The sequence below is a fragment of the Pelodiscus sinensis genome, chromosome 3, assembly GCF_052426305.1.
Source record: "Pelodiscus sinensis isolate ZL-2025 chromosome 3, ASM5242630v1, whole genome shotgun sequence".
NCBI classification, from domain to species: Eukaryota; Metazoa; Chordata; order Testudines; family Trionychidae; genus Pelodiscus; species Pelodiscus sinensis.
In genome coordinates this window covers 99729292-99742822 of record NC_143054.1, presented here as the reverse complement: position 1 = coordinate 99742822, position 13531 = coordinate 99729292, and the positions used below count along the sequence as shown (strand labels likewise).

Here is a 13531-nt window from a genome sequence, read left to right as displayed (position 1 = left end):
AGGGCATAGGTTTAAGGCAGGACGCACACTGCTTAAAACCGTGGGGTCCTGGCATCCCCTCCCTGGCCGGGGAGAGCTGCTGGGGATAAACAGCCCTTCTTATAACAACTTATAACAAACTATTTACAACTATATACTAGAGAATTCCCAGGAACACTAACTAATTACAAAGATGCTAGGGGTAGACTGATTGTCTAGAATGCTCCAGCTACCGTCACGGGTAGTAAGAAGGAACTGAAGGGGTGAGGGGCCAGCAGGGGTATATATGCACAGATATACTGACCCCCACTCTAAGGGGCTTCCTGTGCTGGCTCTGTGCTAGGGGAAAAGGCTCTGGAACTCCGTGCACACGGCGCATACACACCTGACTGGAATGGACATGAGCAAGCACTCGAAGAAGAACAGAAACTGACTAGGTTGGTGATCAAGTCTCTGAAACATTATACAAACTGACTAGGAGCTATTTCAAAAGATCATAGAATCATAGGACTGGAAGGGACCTCGAGAGGTCATCGAGTCCAGCCCCCCACCCTCAAGGCAGGACCAAGCTCCGTCTACACCATTCCCTGACAGATGTCTATCTAACCTGTTCTTAAATATCTCCAGAGAGGGAGATTCCATCACCTCCCTTGGCAATTTATTCCAATATTTGACCACCCTGACAGTTAGGAATTTTTTCCTAATGTCCAATCTAAACCTCCCTTGCTGCACTTTAAGCCCATTACTCCTTGTCCTGTCCTCAGAAACCAAGAGGAACAAATTTTTTCCTTCCTCCTTGTGACACCCTTTTAGATATTTGAAAACCGCTATCATGTCCCCCCTTAATCTTCTTTTTTCCAAACTAAACAAGCCCAGTTCATGAAGCCTGGCTTCATAGGTCATGTTTTCTAAACCTTTAATCATTCTTGTCGCTCTTCTCTGTACCCTTTCCAATTTCTCCACATCTTTCTTGAAATGTGGTGCCCAGAACTGGACACAGTACTCCAGCTGAGGCCTAACTAGTGCAGAGTAGAGCAGCAGAATGACTTCACGAGTTTTGCTTACAACACACCTGTTGATACAACCTAGAATCATATTTGCTTTTTTTGGAACAGCATCACACTGCTGACTCATATTCAACTTGTGGTCCACTATGACCCCCTAGATCCCTTTCCGCCATGCTCCTTCCTAGACAGTCGCTTCCCATCTTGTATGTATGGAACTGATTGTTCCTTCCTAAGTGGAGCACTTTGCATTTCTCTTTATTAAACTTCATCCTGTTTACCTCTGACCATTTCTCTAACTTGCTAAGGTCATTTTGAAGTATGTCACTATAGATAGAAAACAGCTGTTTTGCTGATCTGATAGGGAATATGTGACAAAAAGCTGATTTTGTAAATTTGCTACAATCTTCGCAGACAGCATTTCTCAAATGGGGCCAAGCAGCCACCAGCAGCTTTTCACGTGGCCACAGCCTCTTGGGTGGTGATGGGAGAGGGGCAGGGAGACAAAGCAGTGGCCCTTGCATCAGGGCTGTCCGTAGAGTTTGGGCCCTGCCTCCCTCTGGAGCCAGGTGGTAGGGTTCAGGCTTCAAACCTGAAGTGGTGGACAACAGGATCCATCCCCCTAGTCATGGGCTTTAAGCCCTGACTCTAGCCCTGGTCCCAAGCTCACCCCCTCCCCATGCCACCTACTGCATCCTCTGGCCCTGGGCTCCAGCTATATGGCAGTGGACTCTGACTCCCAGTCGCAGGGTTTCAGACTCCAGTTATGGGCCCGCAGAATCCAGCTCTGGCTTCCAGAAGGATGGCAGTGAATACCATCTCCAAGCTCACCTCTATCTCCCACATCACCCCTGGTTCCCACTATGCCTTCAGTTGGGTCAGTTCTTGGACTCCCCTCATCATCCATGGTCTCCAGCTGCCTCTCCACCCAGCTCTCATAAAAGTGATGTTTGTATTTAACAAAATACATGTATCACTTTCCACATAAACTAACACTTATTAGCTAGTAAATCTTTAAAAAAAAGGAGCCAAAAAAGCAAAATAAACAATAAAAGGAACAAGAACATGCAAAAAAGCACATTATATATTTCTATTCTGTGTAGGTCTAGTAAAGAACACAGAAAAAAATGTACATTATTTTCAGTACCGAGTCTGTGAAAAAAAAAAACCTATATAAATTACAATGATTTTGACACGTAAATATGCACATTTATCTGTTTTTCCATAAAGTTAATTGAGTATTTTAAGAACAATTGCCAGAGCAGCCACTAGCAATAGTCTCACAAAAGATTTCTTGTGAAAACCCCTAAACACAACAGTTATTACAACTTAATGGTGAAGGATGTACTGTTTAAATCTCCCTGAACTAAAGGTCTGAAAACAAGTGCAGAAGACTAAAACTATCTGAAGCAATGGATGCTCTCTCACAAAGTTACATAGCTTAAAAAATTTGTTTCCATTAGCTATGTTAAAGAACACCACGTTCATCCTTTACATAATGATAAAGCCAATGTTGTGTTTTTGAAAGATTAAATCCAAACTGTAACGTGTCAATCTACGCTGACATATGACATTCTAAAAGTGTCAGGGTTCATGTTTATTGTTTCCCAATGACTACATATCCAACATACTCAGTTTACAATGAAAACACCGCACTTTCTAATCACCAACCCTGCAATCTCCACCTGACTCCTCATCTAGTCCTGTAATTTGATCTACGCCATCAAATGCCAACAGTGCCCCTCTACTATATATATTGGTCAAACTGGACGTTCTCTACGTGAAAGAATCAATGGACACAAATCGGATATACGTAAAGAAAATACTCAGAAGCCAGTGGCAGAACATTTCTGTTTACCTAACCATAATCTCACAGATCTGAAGGTGGCGGTCTTGTCACAGGCTAGTTCCTCAAGCCAAATCCACAGGGAAATCTTGGAATCACAATACGTATGCAAATTCAATTCAATTAATTATGGACTTAATCAAGATATGGGGTGGTGGAACCTTTATCAATGAAGGTGCTAACTACTTTCTGAATGGTATCCTTCCTGCCTTATCCATCCACTGACTTTGATCTTTATCTACTCAGGCTTAGCACCCTTTCTCCTGATACTTTATGCATAGAGGTAGGGGGGTGGGCGACAGAACATCTTTCTTGCCCCTCCCCTTCCCTTCTCCTATTTATTTCAAGTTTCCTTATCCTCTAATCATAACTCCGGTTATCTGAAGAAGTGGGCTGTGTCCACGAAAGCTCATGATACCATCTACATGTTTTGTTAGTCTATAAAGTGCTACCAGACCATTTGCTTGCTGTTTTTTTTCCCCTGTACACAAGAGTCAAGAAAGGCTCCCTTCTTCCTTTCTTTTTTTAAAATCACCAATAATTAACAGTTTTACAGGCCAAGAGTTCTCTTCACGAATCCTTGTTTGTCCTCCATTGAGCTGCACTTGTATAATTCACTGGAACTAAGCAGTTTTGTTAAAGATTCAGAATCCAGCTCACTTCCTGCTGTGTTGGCTCAGCATGGCTAACAAAAATAAAAAGCAGCCCGTGCTTTTAAGTCACTTAATCAGATGACTCTGAACACACAAGATTAAAAACTTGTTGAATAAGAAGGGCTCTGGCTCTGGGACCGCCTCTCACCAACTTGGATTGTACTGGCTGCTTCTGGTTCCTGTGTTAACAACAAGTCTGTGCTACACGGTATCCCCGTCAACCAATAAACCTTCCGTTCTACTTGCTGTCTGAGAGTCACATCTGACGGCTGATGGGAATGCAGGGCCCAGTGGCTCCCTCCACACTCCATGACAAGTGCTTAAGAAAAGGGTATTCTGTATCGCCAGTTTTCAGATCTACCCGCTTCCTATTTTACATACTATGCTCTCGCCCATTCCTCTTATCTTACTGCTTCTTTTGCATCCTTCTGTCACATGCATCTTCATGCCTTTTGCCCTTCATTACGTGGACCTACTTTGTTCTCTTCAATTTTTTAAAATTAAATATTGCACCGCAAGTCCCAACATTTAGAAGATATTTACAGAATATTATTTGTATTGCACCCTTTATACATAAGGAGCCCAGAATACTTCACAAATTATAAACAAACAATACCACAGAAAGGCACTCCCGTCTCTGGAGGAAGAAGCCAGCTGGTGTATACTATAGTATGCAACAGGCAGACAGATGAACGAAAGAAAATTAAAACTAGAAAAAACTTTTACTTTGTGTCACGTGGTCAACAATGTCCCCATTCAGATGAAAGGGTTTCAGACTCAAGCTCAGATTCTTCACTAGACCTCTGGACATAATCTATAGGGCTAGCTATAGCTTTTAAGCAGACTCACACCAGCTGGAGCACCTCAACACTCTGACCACGTATCTCTCAATCTTGATATACTCTCTGCCAGGTACTGAAGGGGTGGAAGAGGAACCAGATCTATACCATCTGGCGTTTGGCAGTATAGTGGAAAAGCAGAAGACTGTGATATCGAGAAGACTAGGTGGTGTACAGCAATCGTTCCTTTTATGCCTACATTTCCTTTCAGGCCTAGATGAACGAGGCAGCCATTTGTGCTTTTTGTTTCTCATTCATCTCTCATCATTCTCAAAGAGTTAGCTGCTTGCTCAAGATGGTACAGTTTAGGAATGCACTCTTTACTCTGCACAAGTTCTGGGACGGGTCCCAAGGCCATCCAGTTGGTACGGGAGTACGGGAGTGTTTGGAATGATCACATAGTTATCTATATTGAATGTTTGCCACCTGCTAAAGCTAATTATTTGATCTGGGAAAATATCCAATGTATCAACAATCTTGCCATGTTCTCAAAACAACAGGTGTGAGTAACGTAGATCCAATAGTATATAAATGCCGGGGATATTCCTAACACAGGAACCTCAGCGTAGACCGAAGCCGCAGAAGGTGCTACATACCGGCAATTGGGGTCCATCTGCTGTCCTTTTTCAGGGGGCTCCCAGCAGCAGAAGGGATGTAAGCATTGTATTTTATTCTGAGATTTGCTTAATAAAGTCTTTAAGCCTTCACCCAATTTGTGTGCTTATTGCCTCTGAATCCTTAAAGGAAAGGACCATTGCCTCTTGGCTACACAGGCAGGGAAATCAAAAACTGCGGAAATGCAGCAGTAGTACAAAAGGCCTGGAGAAAACAAGATAATCTGGCTCCACATCTCTTAGAATTGCACAAATGTATTATTGTCAGTACAAGCAGCCACTTGACACATATCTGTATATATAATTATGATTACACATACTACCAAAGCAAACAAGTATGCAAATCAAGCTTGCACACTGGGTGCCCTGTTGCATGAAAACTAATTTAATATTCCAAGCCTGATCGTGCATTTAAATGACAAATCAAACTGGAATATCGTGTTTTTATTCCTCTTCATATTTAATGCTTAATATATTTAATCCCCAGATTGTACTCTTTAGCACTGAACACTGTAAAAGTTATGTTCTGATTTGATATGCTGCTGTCACTTATGTTTAATTCAGTCTTCATATAATCGGTGCTCGAAAATGGCTACCACCACTGTCCTTTTTAAAAAAATCACATAGGACTGCAATTTTGGAAACTCAATTGCAGTTCATAGTTCACAGATCTGGTAAAGTGAAGCTGAAGAGATTTGCTCCCCCCCCCTGCAATTTTAAAATCCTTATTCTGTTCGGACAGAGCCAAAGAAAGAACCTGCTCAATAGAAAGCATTCATTAACACATTGCCATCGATGCTCCCTATGGTCTATGGAGCAGACCTGATAAGTAAGTATAGAAATGAAAAAAGGTTTTCAAACGAAATCCAGGGCTTTCATTTTTCTCATGTTTGCCTTAAGCATTAGGCAGTGTTAGAACAACACAAATCTACACTTTCATGCAATTTATGATATGCAAAGTAATATTCCTCTTATTTCTTCATACTCTTTTAAAATAATTTCAGTGTCATGACAAGATGAACTGGATGTTCAGTGTAGCTGTACTTTTTAACTTTGCCATGTGCAGCTATTGTCACACAAACAAGCTGATTAAATACTAATTCATGATCACAGCTTCCCATTCAAAGTGCAACACAAAAATGTATTGATTGTCAAACCAGCTGCCTCCTAACAAGTTTTAAGATTACTTACTTGATTTAAGATTAGCTACACTGTTTGAAAGACTTACATAGTGTGAATCTCTCCAGTTGATGTAACCTGCCCCAAGCTCAACTGTTCAACTGCCTTGGCACAATCTGCCCCAACAAAATAACATTTGGTACATCCCTTAGCTAGTTAAGATGGGCTCATCACTCTCTTTGTTCTGCTTTTGTGTAGCACAATGGGATCATGGTTCATCACAAGAGCACCTAGGAGTTAACACAATACAAAAGCCAGCCAAAGAAGAAGAGTGGGAGCTTAGGATATGATTTGGAACATGATATGGTTGCAGGATGTACATTATTTCCTCTATGTATTGTACTACTATTCATTACAGGTGACATTCATCCCAAGAACATATACTCATGAATGAAGTCCCACCCTAGAAGAGAACATGCCAGCAGGCCTCCTATGAAGCCAGACCCATTGAACGCTGTACAAATTACACAACTGCTCAATTTGCAGCTATGTTTTTGTTGAGCTTCACAACAGCCACGGGTGATCCTGTGATGTGGTCTTAATTCAAGTCTAAAGGACACTTTCCTTTAAGTGATGTCTAAATATATACTGAGGTGAGCCTCAAACGAGCATTGGGACTATGAGCACAAAAACTAGGAAGGATAGTATTGTATGGGAAAGAAGCCCTATGACAGAAGTCCCTACTTAACCTTTTCATGGTTTTTTTTAACATTTAAAATCATTTGGCCTCACTGAGGCCAGGTCTATGCTACAAACTTACATAGGTATAACTATATGACTGCTGATGGATGGACTTCTCCCATCAAAATAGTTACCGCCTCTTGCAAATGTGAATAAATTATGCCTCTGGAAGAACCTTTACTGCTGCAGCATTATAAGCGCAGACCTACCCTGACATTAGCTCCCCACACCATGTCAGAAGCTGTTTTAGTTGGACATATGTTTAAACACAGTTTGTAAACACTAAGACTAAGGGTGAATTCTATTTGTTCATCTTGTATATTTCTCCCTATTACCAATGAGCTTCCCCTACTATGATAAAAAAAGTTATCTGAAGTCAAATAACCCATGCATCTTTACAGGGTAATAACAGACCACTGTTTGGTCTACAATATTTTGGATATTGGGAGAAATAATGTTTATTATACAGGAAGTCCCCGGGTAACGTACAAAATTGGGACTGTAGGTTTGTTCTTAAGTTGAATTTGTATGTAAGTCGGAACTGGTATGCTAAGTTGAATTTGGATGTAAGCTGGCCTCGGCGCGGGGAGATTTTTAAAGCGGCCCCGGCAGCGCTTCGCATCCCCTTCCCCCGTCCCTCCCGCGGCCGGTCTCTGGGGCTGAGGACAAGCGTGCCCCATGCGCCCCAACCGGCCGCTGCAGCGCCCGGAGGCCCAGCCCGGTGCAGGGCCGGGTGTTTAACAGCGGAGGCGGATTCCCCTTTAAATCTCCCCGCCTGTCCCCCCCCCAGGTCTCCCTTTTACCGGCTCGCTCCTCGCCCTCCCTCCTCCGCCTCCTCCCGCGAACGGGACTCCCAGCCCAGTCCCACAATGCACCTGGCGCGCCGGGCTCCCTCAGCGCAGCCTGAATGGAAATGCCGCTGCCGGGGCGTAGCTAGTGCGGGGTGCCTCCCCCACTGTCGCTGCCTCCGGCGGCACGGGGGGCGCTTCCCCCCAGCAGACCAGGGAGACGCGGAGCTAGTGCCCCCCCCCCCCCAGCAGACCAGGGAGATGCGGAGCGGCTTTTCTCACCACGGAAGAGCTGCTCTGCCCCGGGCTTCCTAGAATCAGCCGCTGGTCAGTTTCAGCAGTGGCTGTATCAGGACACCTGGGGCAGAGCAGGTGGGGTGCTGCCGGGTTGGTCCAGTAACGCCGAGGAGCGGCGCTGCGGGACCAACCCGGAAGCACTCCAGCTGCTCTGCCCCAGGCGTCTCCGATTCGCCGGGTGCATTGTGGTAAGAGGGAGACCTAGGGATGGGGAGCAGGCGGGGAGATTTAAAGGGGAATCCGCCTCCGCCATTAAACACCCGGCCCTGCGCCGGACTGCAGCCTCCGGGCACCCCCCCCCCCCCCCGTTCGTAACTAGGGATCCAACGTAAGTCGGATTAATGTAACCCGGGGACTTCCTGTATATCAGAATACCCATATTGATTTGATTTGTGCATGGTAGGCAACTTGCTGTACCTGCCTTAGCTGTACAGTAATCAGAATCAGGTTTCCATTATTTCAGTATTGAGAGATATCTAAATATAACCGTGGGGAAAAAAGTCCAATCATGTCTGGTTAAATAAACCCTGTATCCTTAGTGTTTCTGACAAAAGCAAACTGATTCATACAATTTGCACTACAGCTCACCCACTCTATTGGCTTAGATTACAACTGTACTAATAGTATTGATCTTAGACACACATTCTAAATCTTTATCAAAAAAAGATTCAAAGCGAACGGAAAGGCACCAGACATTCAAACTGAAAGCCTCTGAGATTAGTATATGTGATCATTTCAAATATTTATTTCTATTACTACTTAGTCATATTTTAATGTCATTATACATATTTCTTTCAGTATTTTTACAGCACTCATGGATATGATATCTGAATGTCACACAATAGATTAAAACCAAACATATACAAAGCATATGAGTAACCTGTACAGAGAAATTTGTAAGCCATTACTTCTCTTTTTCTGTTGCACAAACTCAGGAGCAGTTAAGTGAAAAATAGCTATATGCATATATTATCCACTGCCAAAGGGTGAGTTTACTTAGCTCTAGGTGCTATACTATTATATATCTTGTTGTCAAAGTTGAAAGTTTATATTTATTTTAGAAAAGTTCCAGAATTTGACAAGATTGACCCAACAGGGGTGGCAGGTGGAGGAACCAAAGTCTAACATTACTAGATATAGTTGCATATGCTATATACTGACTGATGATTTGCAGGGCCATCCTTATGGTTTATGAAGCAAAATGCAGGACAATGTAGCACTTTAAAGACTAACAAGATGGTTTATTAGATGATGAGCTTTCGTGGGCCAGACCCACTTCCTCAGATCAAATAGTGGAAGAAAATAGTCACAACCATATATACCAAAGGATACAATTAAAAAAATGAACACATATGAAAAGGACAAATCACATTTCAGAACAGGAGGGGAATGCAGGGGGGAGGAAGGAAGGAAGGTAAGTGTCTGTGAATTGATGATATTAGAGGTGGGGAGAGTGGGATGTCTGTGAGCTAATGGTATTAGAGGTGATAATTGGGGAAGCTATCTTGGTAATGGGTAAGATAGTTTGAGCATTTGTTCATTCCTTCCCGGAGAGTGTCGAATTTTAACATGAATGACAGTTCAGAGGATCCCTTTCAAGTGCAGATGTAAAAGGTCTTTGTAGCAGAATGCAGGTGGTTAAGTCATTGAGAGAGTGTCCTTTCTGGTTAAAATGGCAAGAAACTGTTTTTTCTTTGTGATCTTGTTTGATATCTGTTTTGTGGGCATTAATCCTTTGGCGAAGTGTCTGAGATGTTTGTCCAATGTACATAGCAGACGGACACTTTCGGCACATGACAGCATAAATTATATTTCTGGATGCGCAGGAATATGTGTTCTTGATCTTATAACTCACTTGGTTAGGTCCAATAATGGTATCAGCGGAATGAATATGTGGACAAAGCTGGCAATGGGGTTTGTTGCAAGGGAAGGTACCAGGGTTGGTATTAGTGTGGTATGTCCTGTGGTTGTTGGTAAGAATCATCTTGAGGTTAGGTGGTTGTCTATAGGAGACTATGGGTCTGTCTCCGGGAAGGAATAAACAAATGCTCAAACTATCTTACCCATTACCAAGATAGCTTCCCCAATTATCACCTCTAATACCATTAGCTCACAGACATCCCACTCTCCCCACCTCTAATATCATCAATTCACAGACACTTACCTTCCTTCCTTCCCCCCCCCCCGCATCCCGCTCCTGTTCTGAAATGTGATTTGTCCTTTTCATATGTGTTCATTTTTTTAATTGTATCCTTTGGTATATATGGTTGTGACTATTTTCTTCCACTATTTGATCTGAGGAAGTGGGTCTGGCCCACGAAAGCTCATCATCTAATAAACCATCTTGTTAGTCTTTAAAGTGCTACATTGTCCTGCATTTTGCTTCAGCTACCCCAGACTAACACGGCTACATTTCTATCACTATTCTTATGGTTTATGGTTCTCTATATGAAGTCGGGAAGAAACGGAGGAGTGGCTACTCTACAGTGTGGGGGCCTGAACACAAGGCTGCAGTGGCAGGAACAGGACAAAGCATCATAGGAACAGGAACTAGGGGTGCTGTAGCACCCTCACATTTTACAGCTGCTATCTGGGGCTTTGCCATCAGCTCCAGGCCTGGAGTCCTAACTGCACCCCAGGGCTCCGGCACCACCCCAACTCCCAGGGTCCTAGCTGCTAGCTCCATGCCTGGAGTCCTGGCTGCCACCTGGTGCGCCATTGCCAGACCCACACCTATCCCATGCCCCCTGTCCTGTCGAGGTTCCCGCCTTCCAGAAACTGTGAGCCAGAGGGACTGGGGCTGGCTGCCGGACCCAGAACTGCCTGCACTTTGCTGTCCTATTCCCCCAGTGATGGCCCTAAGCAGCTGCATATTTTGTGTATGCCTAAGGACGGCCCTGATGATTTGGGTCCAGTTCTGCCACCCATACTTATGGCTTCAATGTAATTATTAAATTACAATTATAAAATAAATAAATAAATCTGAAGGCCTGCTCCTGCCCACATTCTTAAAAAATCAGTGGCAAAAATCTCATTGATTTCAATGGGAAGCTGGGTTGGAATCATGAACATTGTGATATAGCACTCTCATTTTTACCATTATTTTAGTTCATTACAAGCCTGATTCAGAAAAGGTATTTAAGCATACCACTTTATAAATCCATAGTGCACCCACATCTTGAAAACTGTGTCCAGTTCTGGCCACCCCATCTCAGAAAGGATATAGTGGAATTGGAAAAGGTCCAGGGCGGGCAAGAAAGATGATCAAAAATACGAAATGGCTTCTATATGAAGAGGGACTAAAATGATTAGGATTTTTTAGATTAGAAAGGAGACAAAAAGGGGGGATATGATACAGATCTATAAAATTATGAATGGTGTGGAAAAAGTAACTATCAAATAACAATTCTCTCTCACACACAATATAAAAACATGGTCACCCAATGAAATTAATAGACACCAAAGACAAACAAGTTGAAGTATTTTTTCACACAATGCAGTCAACCTGTGAAATTCATTGTCACAGGACACTGTGATGGCCAAAATCATAACTGGGTTTTAAAAAATGGCTATTAGCTAAGAAAAACAGGTATATAACCTCGTGGCTGAGGTGGCACTAAAGCTCTGACTACCGGGTACAAAGAGGGAAACACAAGGGTGTAGTTCTCCAAATTGCCCTGCTCTGTTTACATCTCTGTATAGCTCTGGTACTGGCCACAACTGGAGACAGGGCACTGAGCAGATGGTCCATTGGTCTGAGCCAGTATGCCCATTTTTCTGTGCTCAATTGGGGCCACTCATGAGCTCAAAGTTCAGCACCTTCCTGAATTGAGATCTTACTCATTAATGTCTGTAAGTTCAACATTACATCTTCCAACCAGTAGTGCAAATTTAGTGAGGTTTTTACTTGTACTGCCTAATTAGGATTTCATTTTTTCATAAATCAGTGATACTTAACACCTAAAGTATTTACTTTAGTCTGCATTAAAATGGAATACAGATTGGAATGTTGCATGGCATGTGCACAGATTAATATCACATGATGTAATATGCATAGTAATATCACATTATGTAGTAAGTGCTAGAAGCTCCAAAATTTTGTTTAAAAAACCCACATTCTTAAATTATAGAAATGCAGCAACAAACACGGATATAGATGTGTCAAGAAATTCGAGGACAATCAATAGTCAAATTATTAGCCTCGATTTACCAAATCTCATCCAGATTTTATTTTATTGCAGAAATCCTAAATATGAATGTATTTGGTGTCCTATAGAGGTAGGCATAGAGCCAAAGGCAACATCCAAGCATTCCTGAACTTCAGAGAAGTTCAGTTCTAGTACTGGATCCATACTTAATGGTTGGCCCATCTCTAACCAGAACTGAATTCTACATCTGAACTTGGCACCTTGGGACCTTCTCTACTATTCTTGTTCCCAAATCAAAGTAATTTTCGTTTCTACCTGCAATCAAAATAGGTTTCAACTCCGTTTGCTTTTGCAACTTCTTCCCAGACCCCCATCTACAGAAAATTAATTGTTTCTCAAATAAAAAGGAACAACATGTGTTTTATTTTAACCTGCATTCAGCCAGACCTTTCGCCTGAGGCATTCTACAAACTGATGGCTGCTGCTCATGATGGCGTCTGCAATTTAACTGTGATTGTACTGGCTGTAGCAGACAAGTGAAACATAAAATCTTATCTGTTACCTGACCAGGGTTGTGAAGGCTTAAATCTAGTCCACATGTAAATTCTGTATGATGCTCCACAGTCTCTAGCAAGGGATTAGGCTTGGAAAAATCCCAGAATCTACAGAAAGAAACAAAAAAACAAATAATGATGGTATCTGAAAGGACATTTTAAAAAATATAATGCAGGGCACTGATATGCCTGATGATACCAGAACCTTTTAAAAAGCACGCTCACCCACTTTAGGAATATAATTAATCCCATTTCTGAAAAACTCTGTACTGATCTACATAAATAAGAATTTAATTAAGGAAAACCATATCCTTTATCTCATTACAGAAACTGAGATAACAGAGCTGGCACCAATGATCTGCCCTATAGATAATCTGTAAAAAAAATGGTAGGCTGGCCTTCTTTATTAATATCCAATTCTTCTTAATATCTGCCAAGTTAAATCTATGACACATACTTCATGGCAACTCAATACTTTGTTTTCTTTTTTGCATAGTCTGATGTGGCTGTCTGTTTACTGAAAATTACAAATGGGTTATAAATATTGATAGTTTCTGACCCCAGATTTATTTGGGAGCAGATTTCTATATAATACAATATGCCATTACATTTTTCTAATTGATTTATATGCTAAAGGGAATGATTTGACTCAATTTTAATTTTGCGATAATTCATTCTTCTAAGACTTGAAAAAATGTAATTCTAAACTCTTCTATTTCTACAATTTTAATCCCAGTCACTCCCTAATACAGAGTATAAATCATACTGGGTATAAGCAGTAAAAAGTAATAATAATAATAGGAAAAATATAGGAAAGGAAGAGGGGGAAAATAGCATCTAATGTGTTACCACAAATATTACCACCTGCGATCTGGAAAAATGCATTCAGCATGTTAATGACTTTTTCAGATGACTAAATGGAGCAGGACTCTAAATTATAATGAGGACA

General features: G+C 42.0%; 1 protein-coding gene across 1 annotated transcript in view; it reads right to left on the bottom strand.

Moving 5' to 3' along the window:
- Window positions 1-13531, bottom strand: part of PEX7 (peroxisomal biogenesis factor 7) — a 70787-nt gene that overhangs the window by 16682 nt on the left and 40574 nt on the right. The window contains exon 9 of the mRNA XM_075924259.2: window positions 12591-12690. Coding sequence (XP_075780374.1) covers window positions 12591-12690 — 100 coding nt within the window. The remainder of the gene's footprint in view (window positions 1-12590; window positions 12691-13531) is intronic.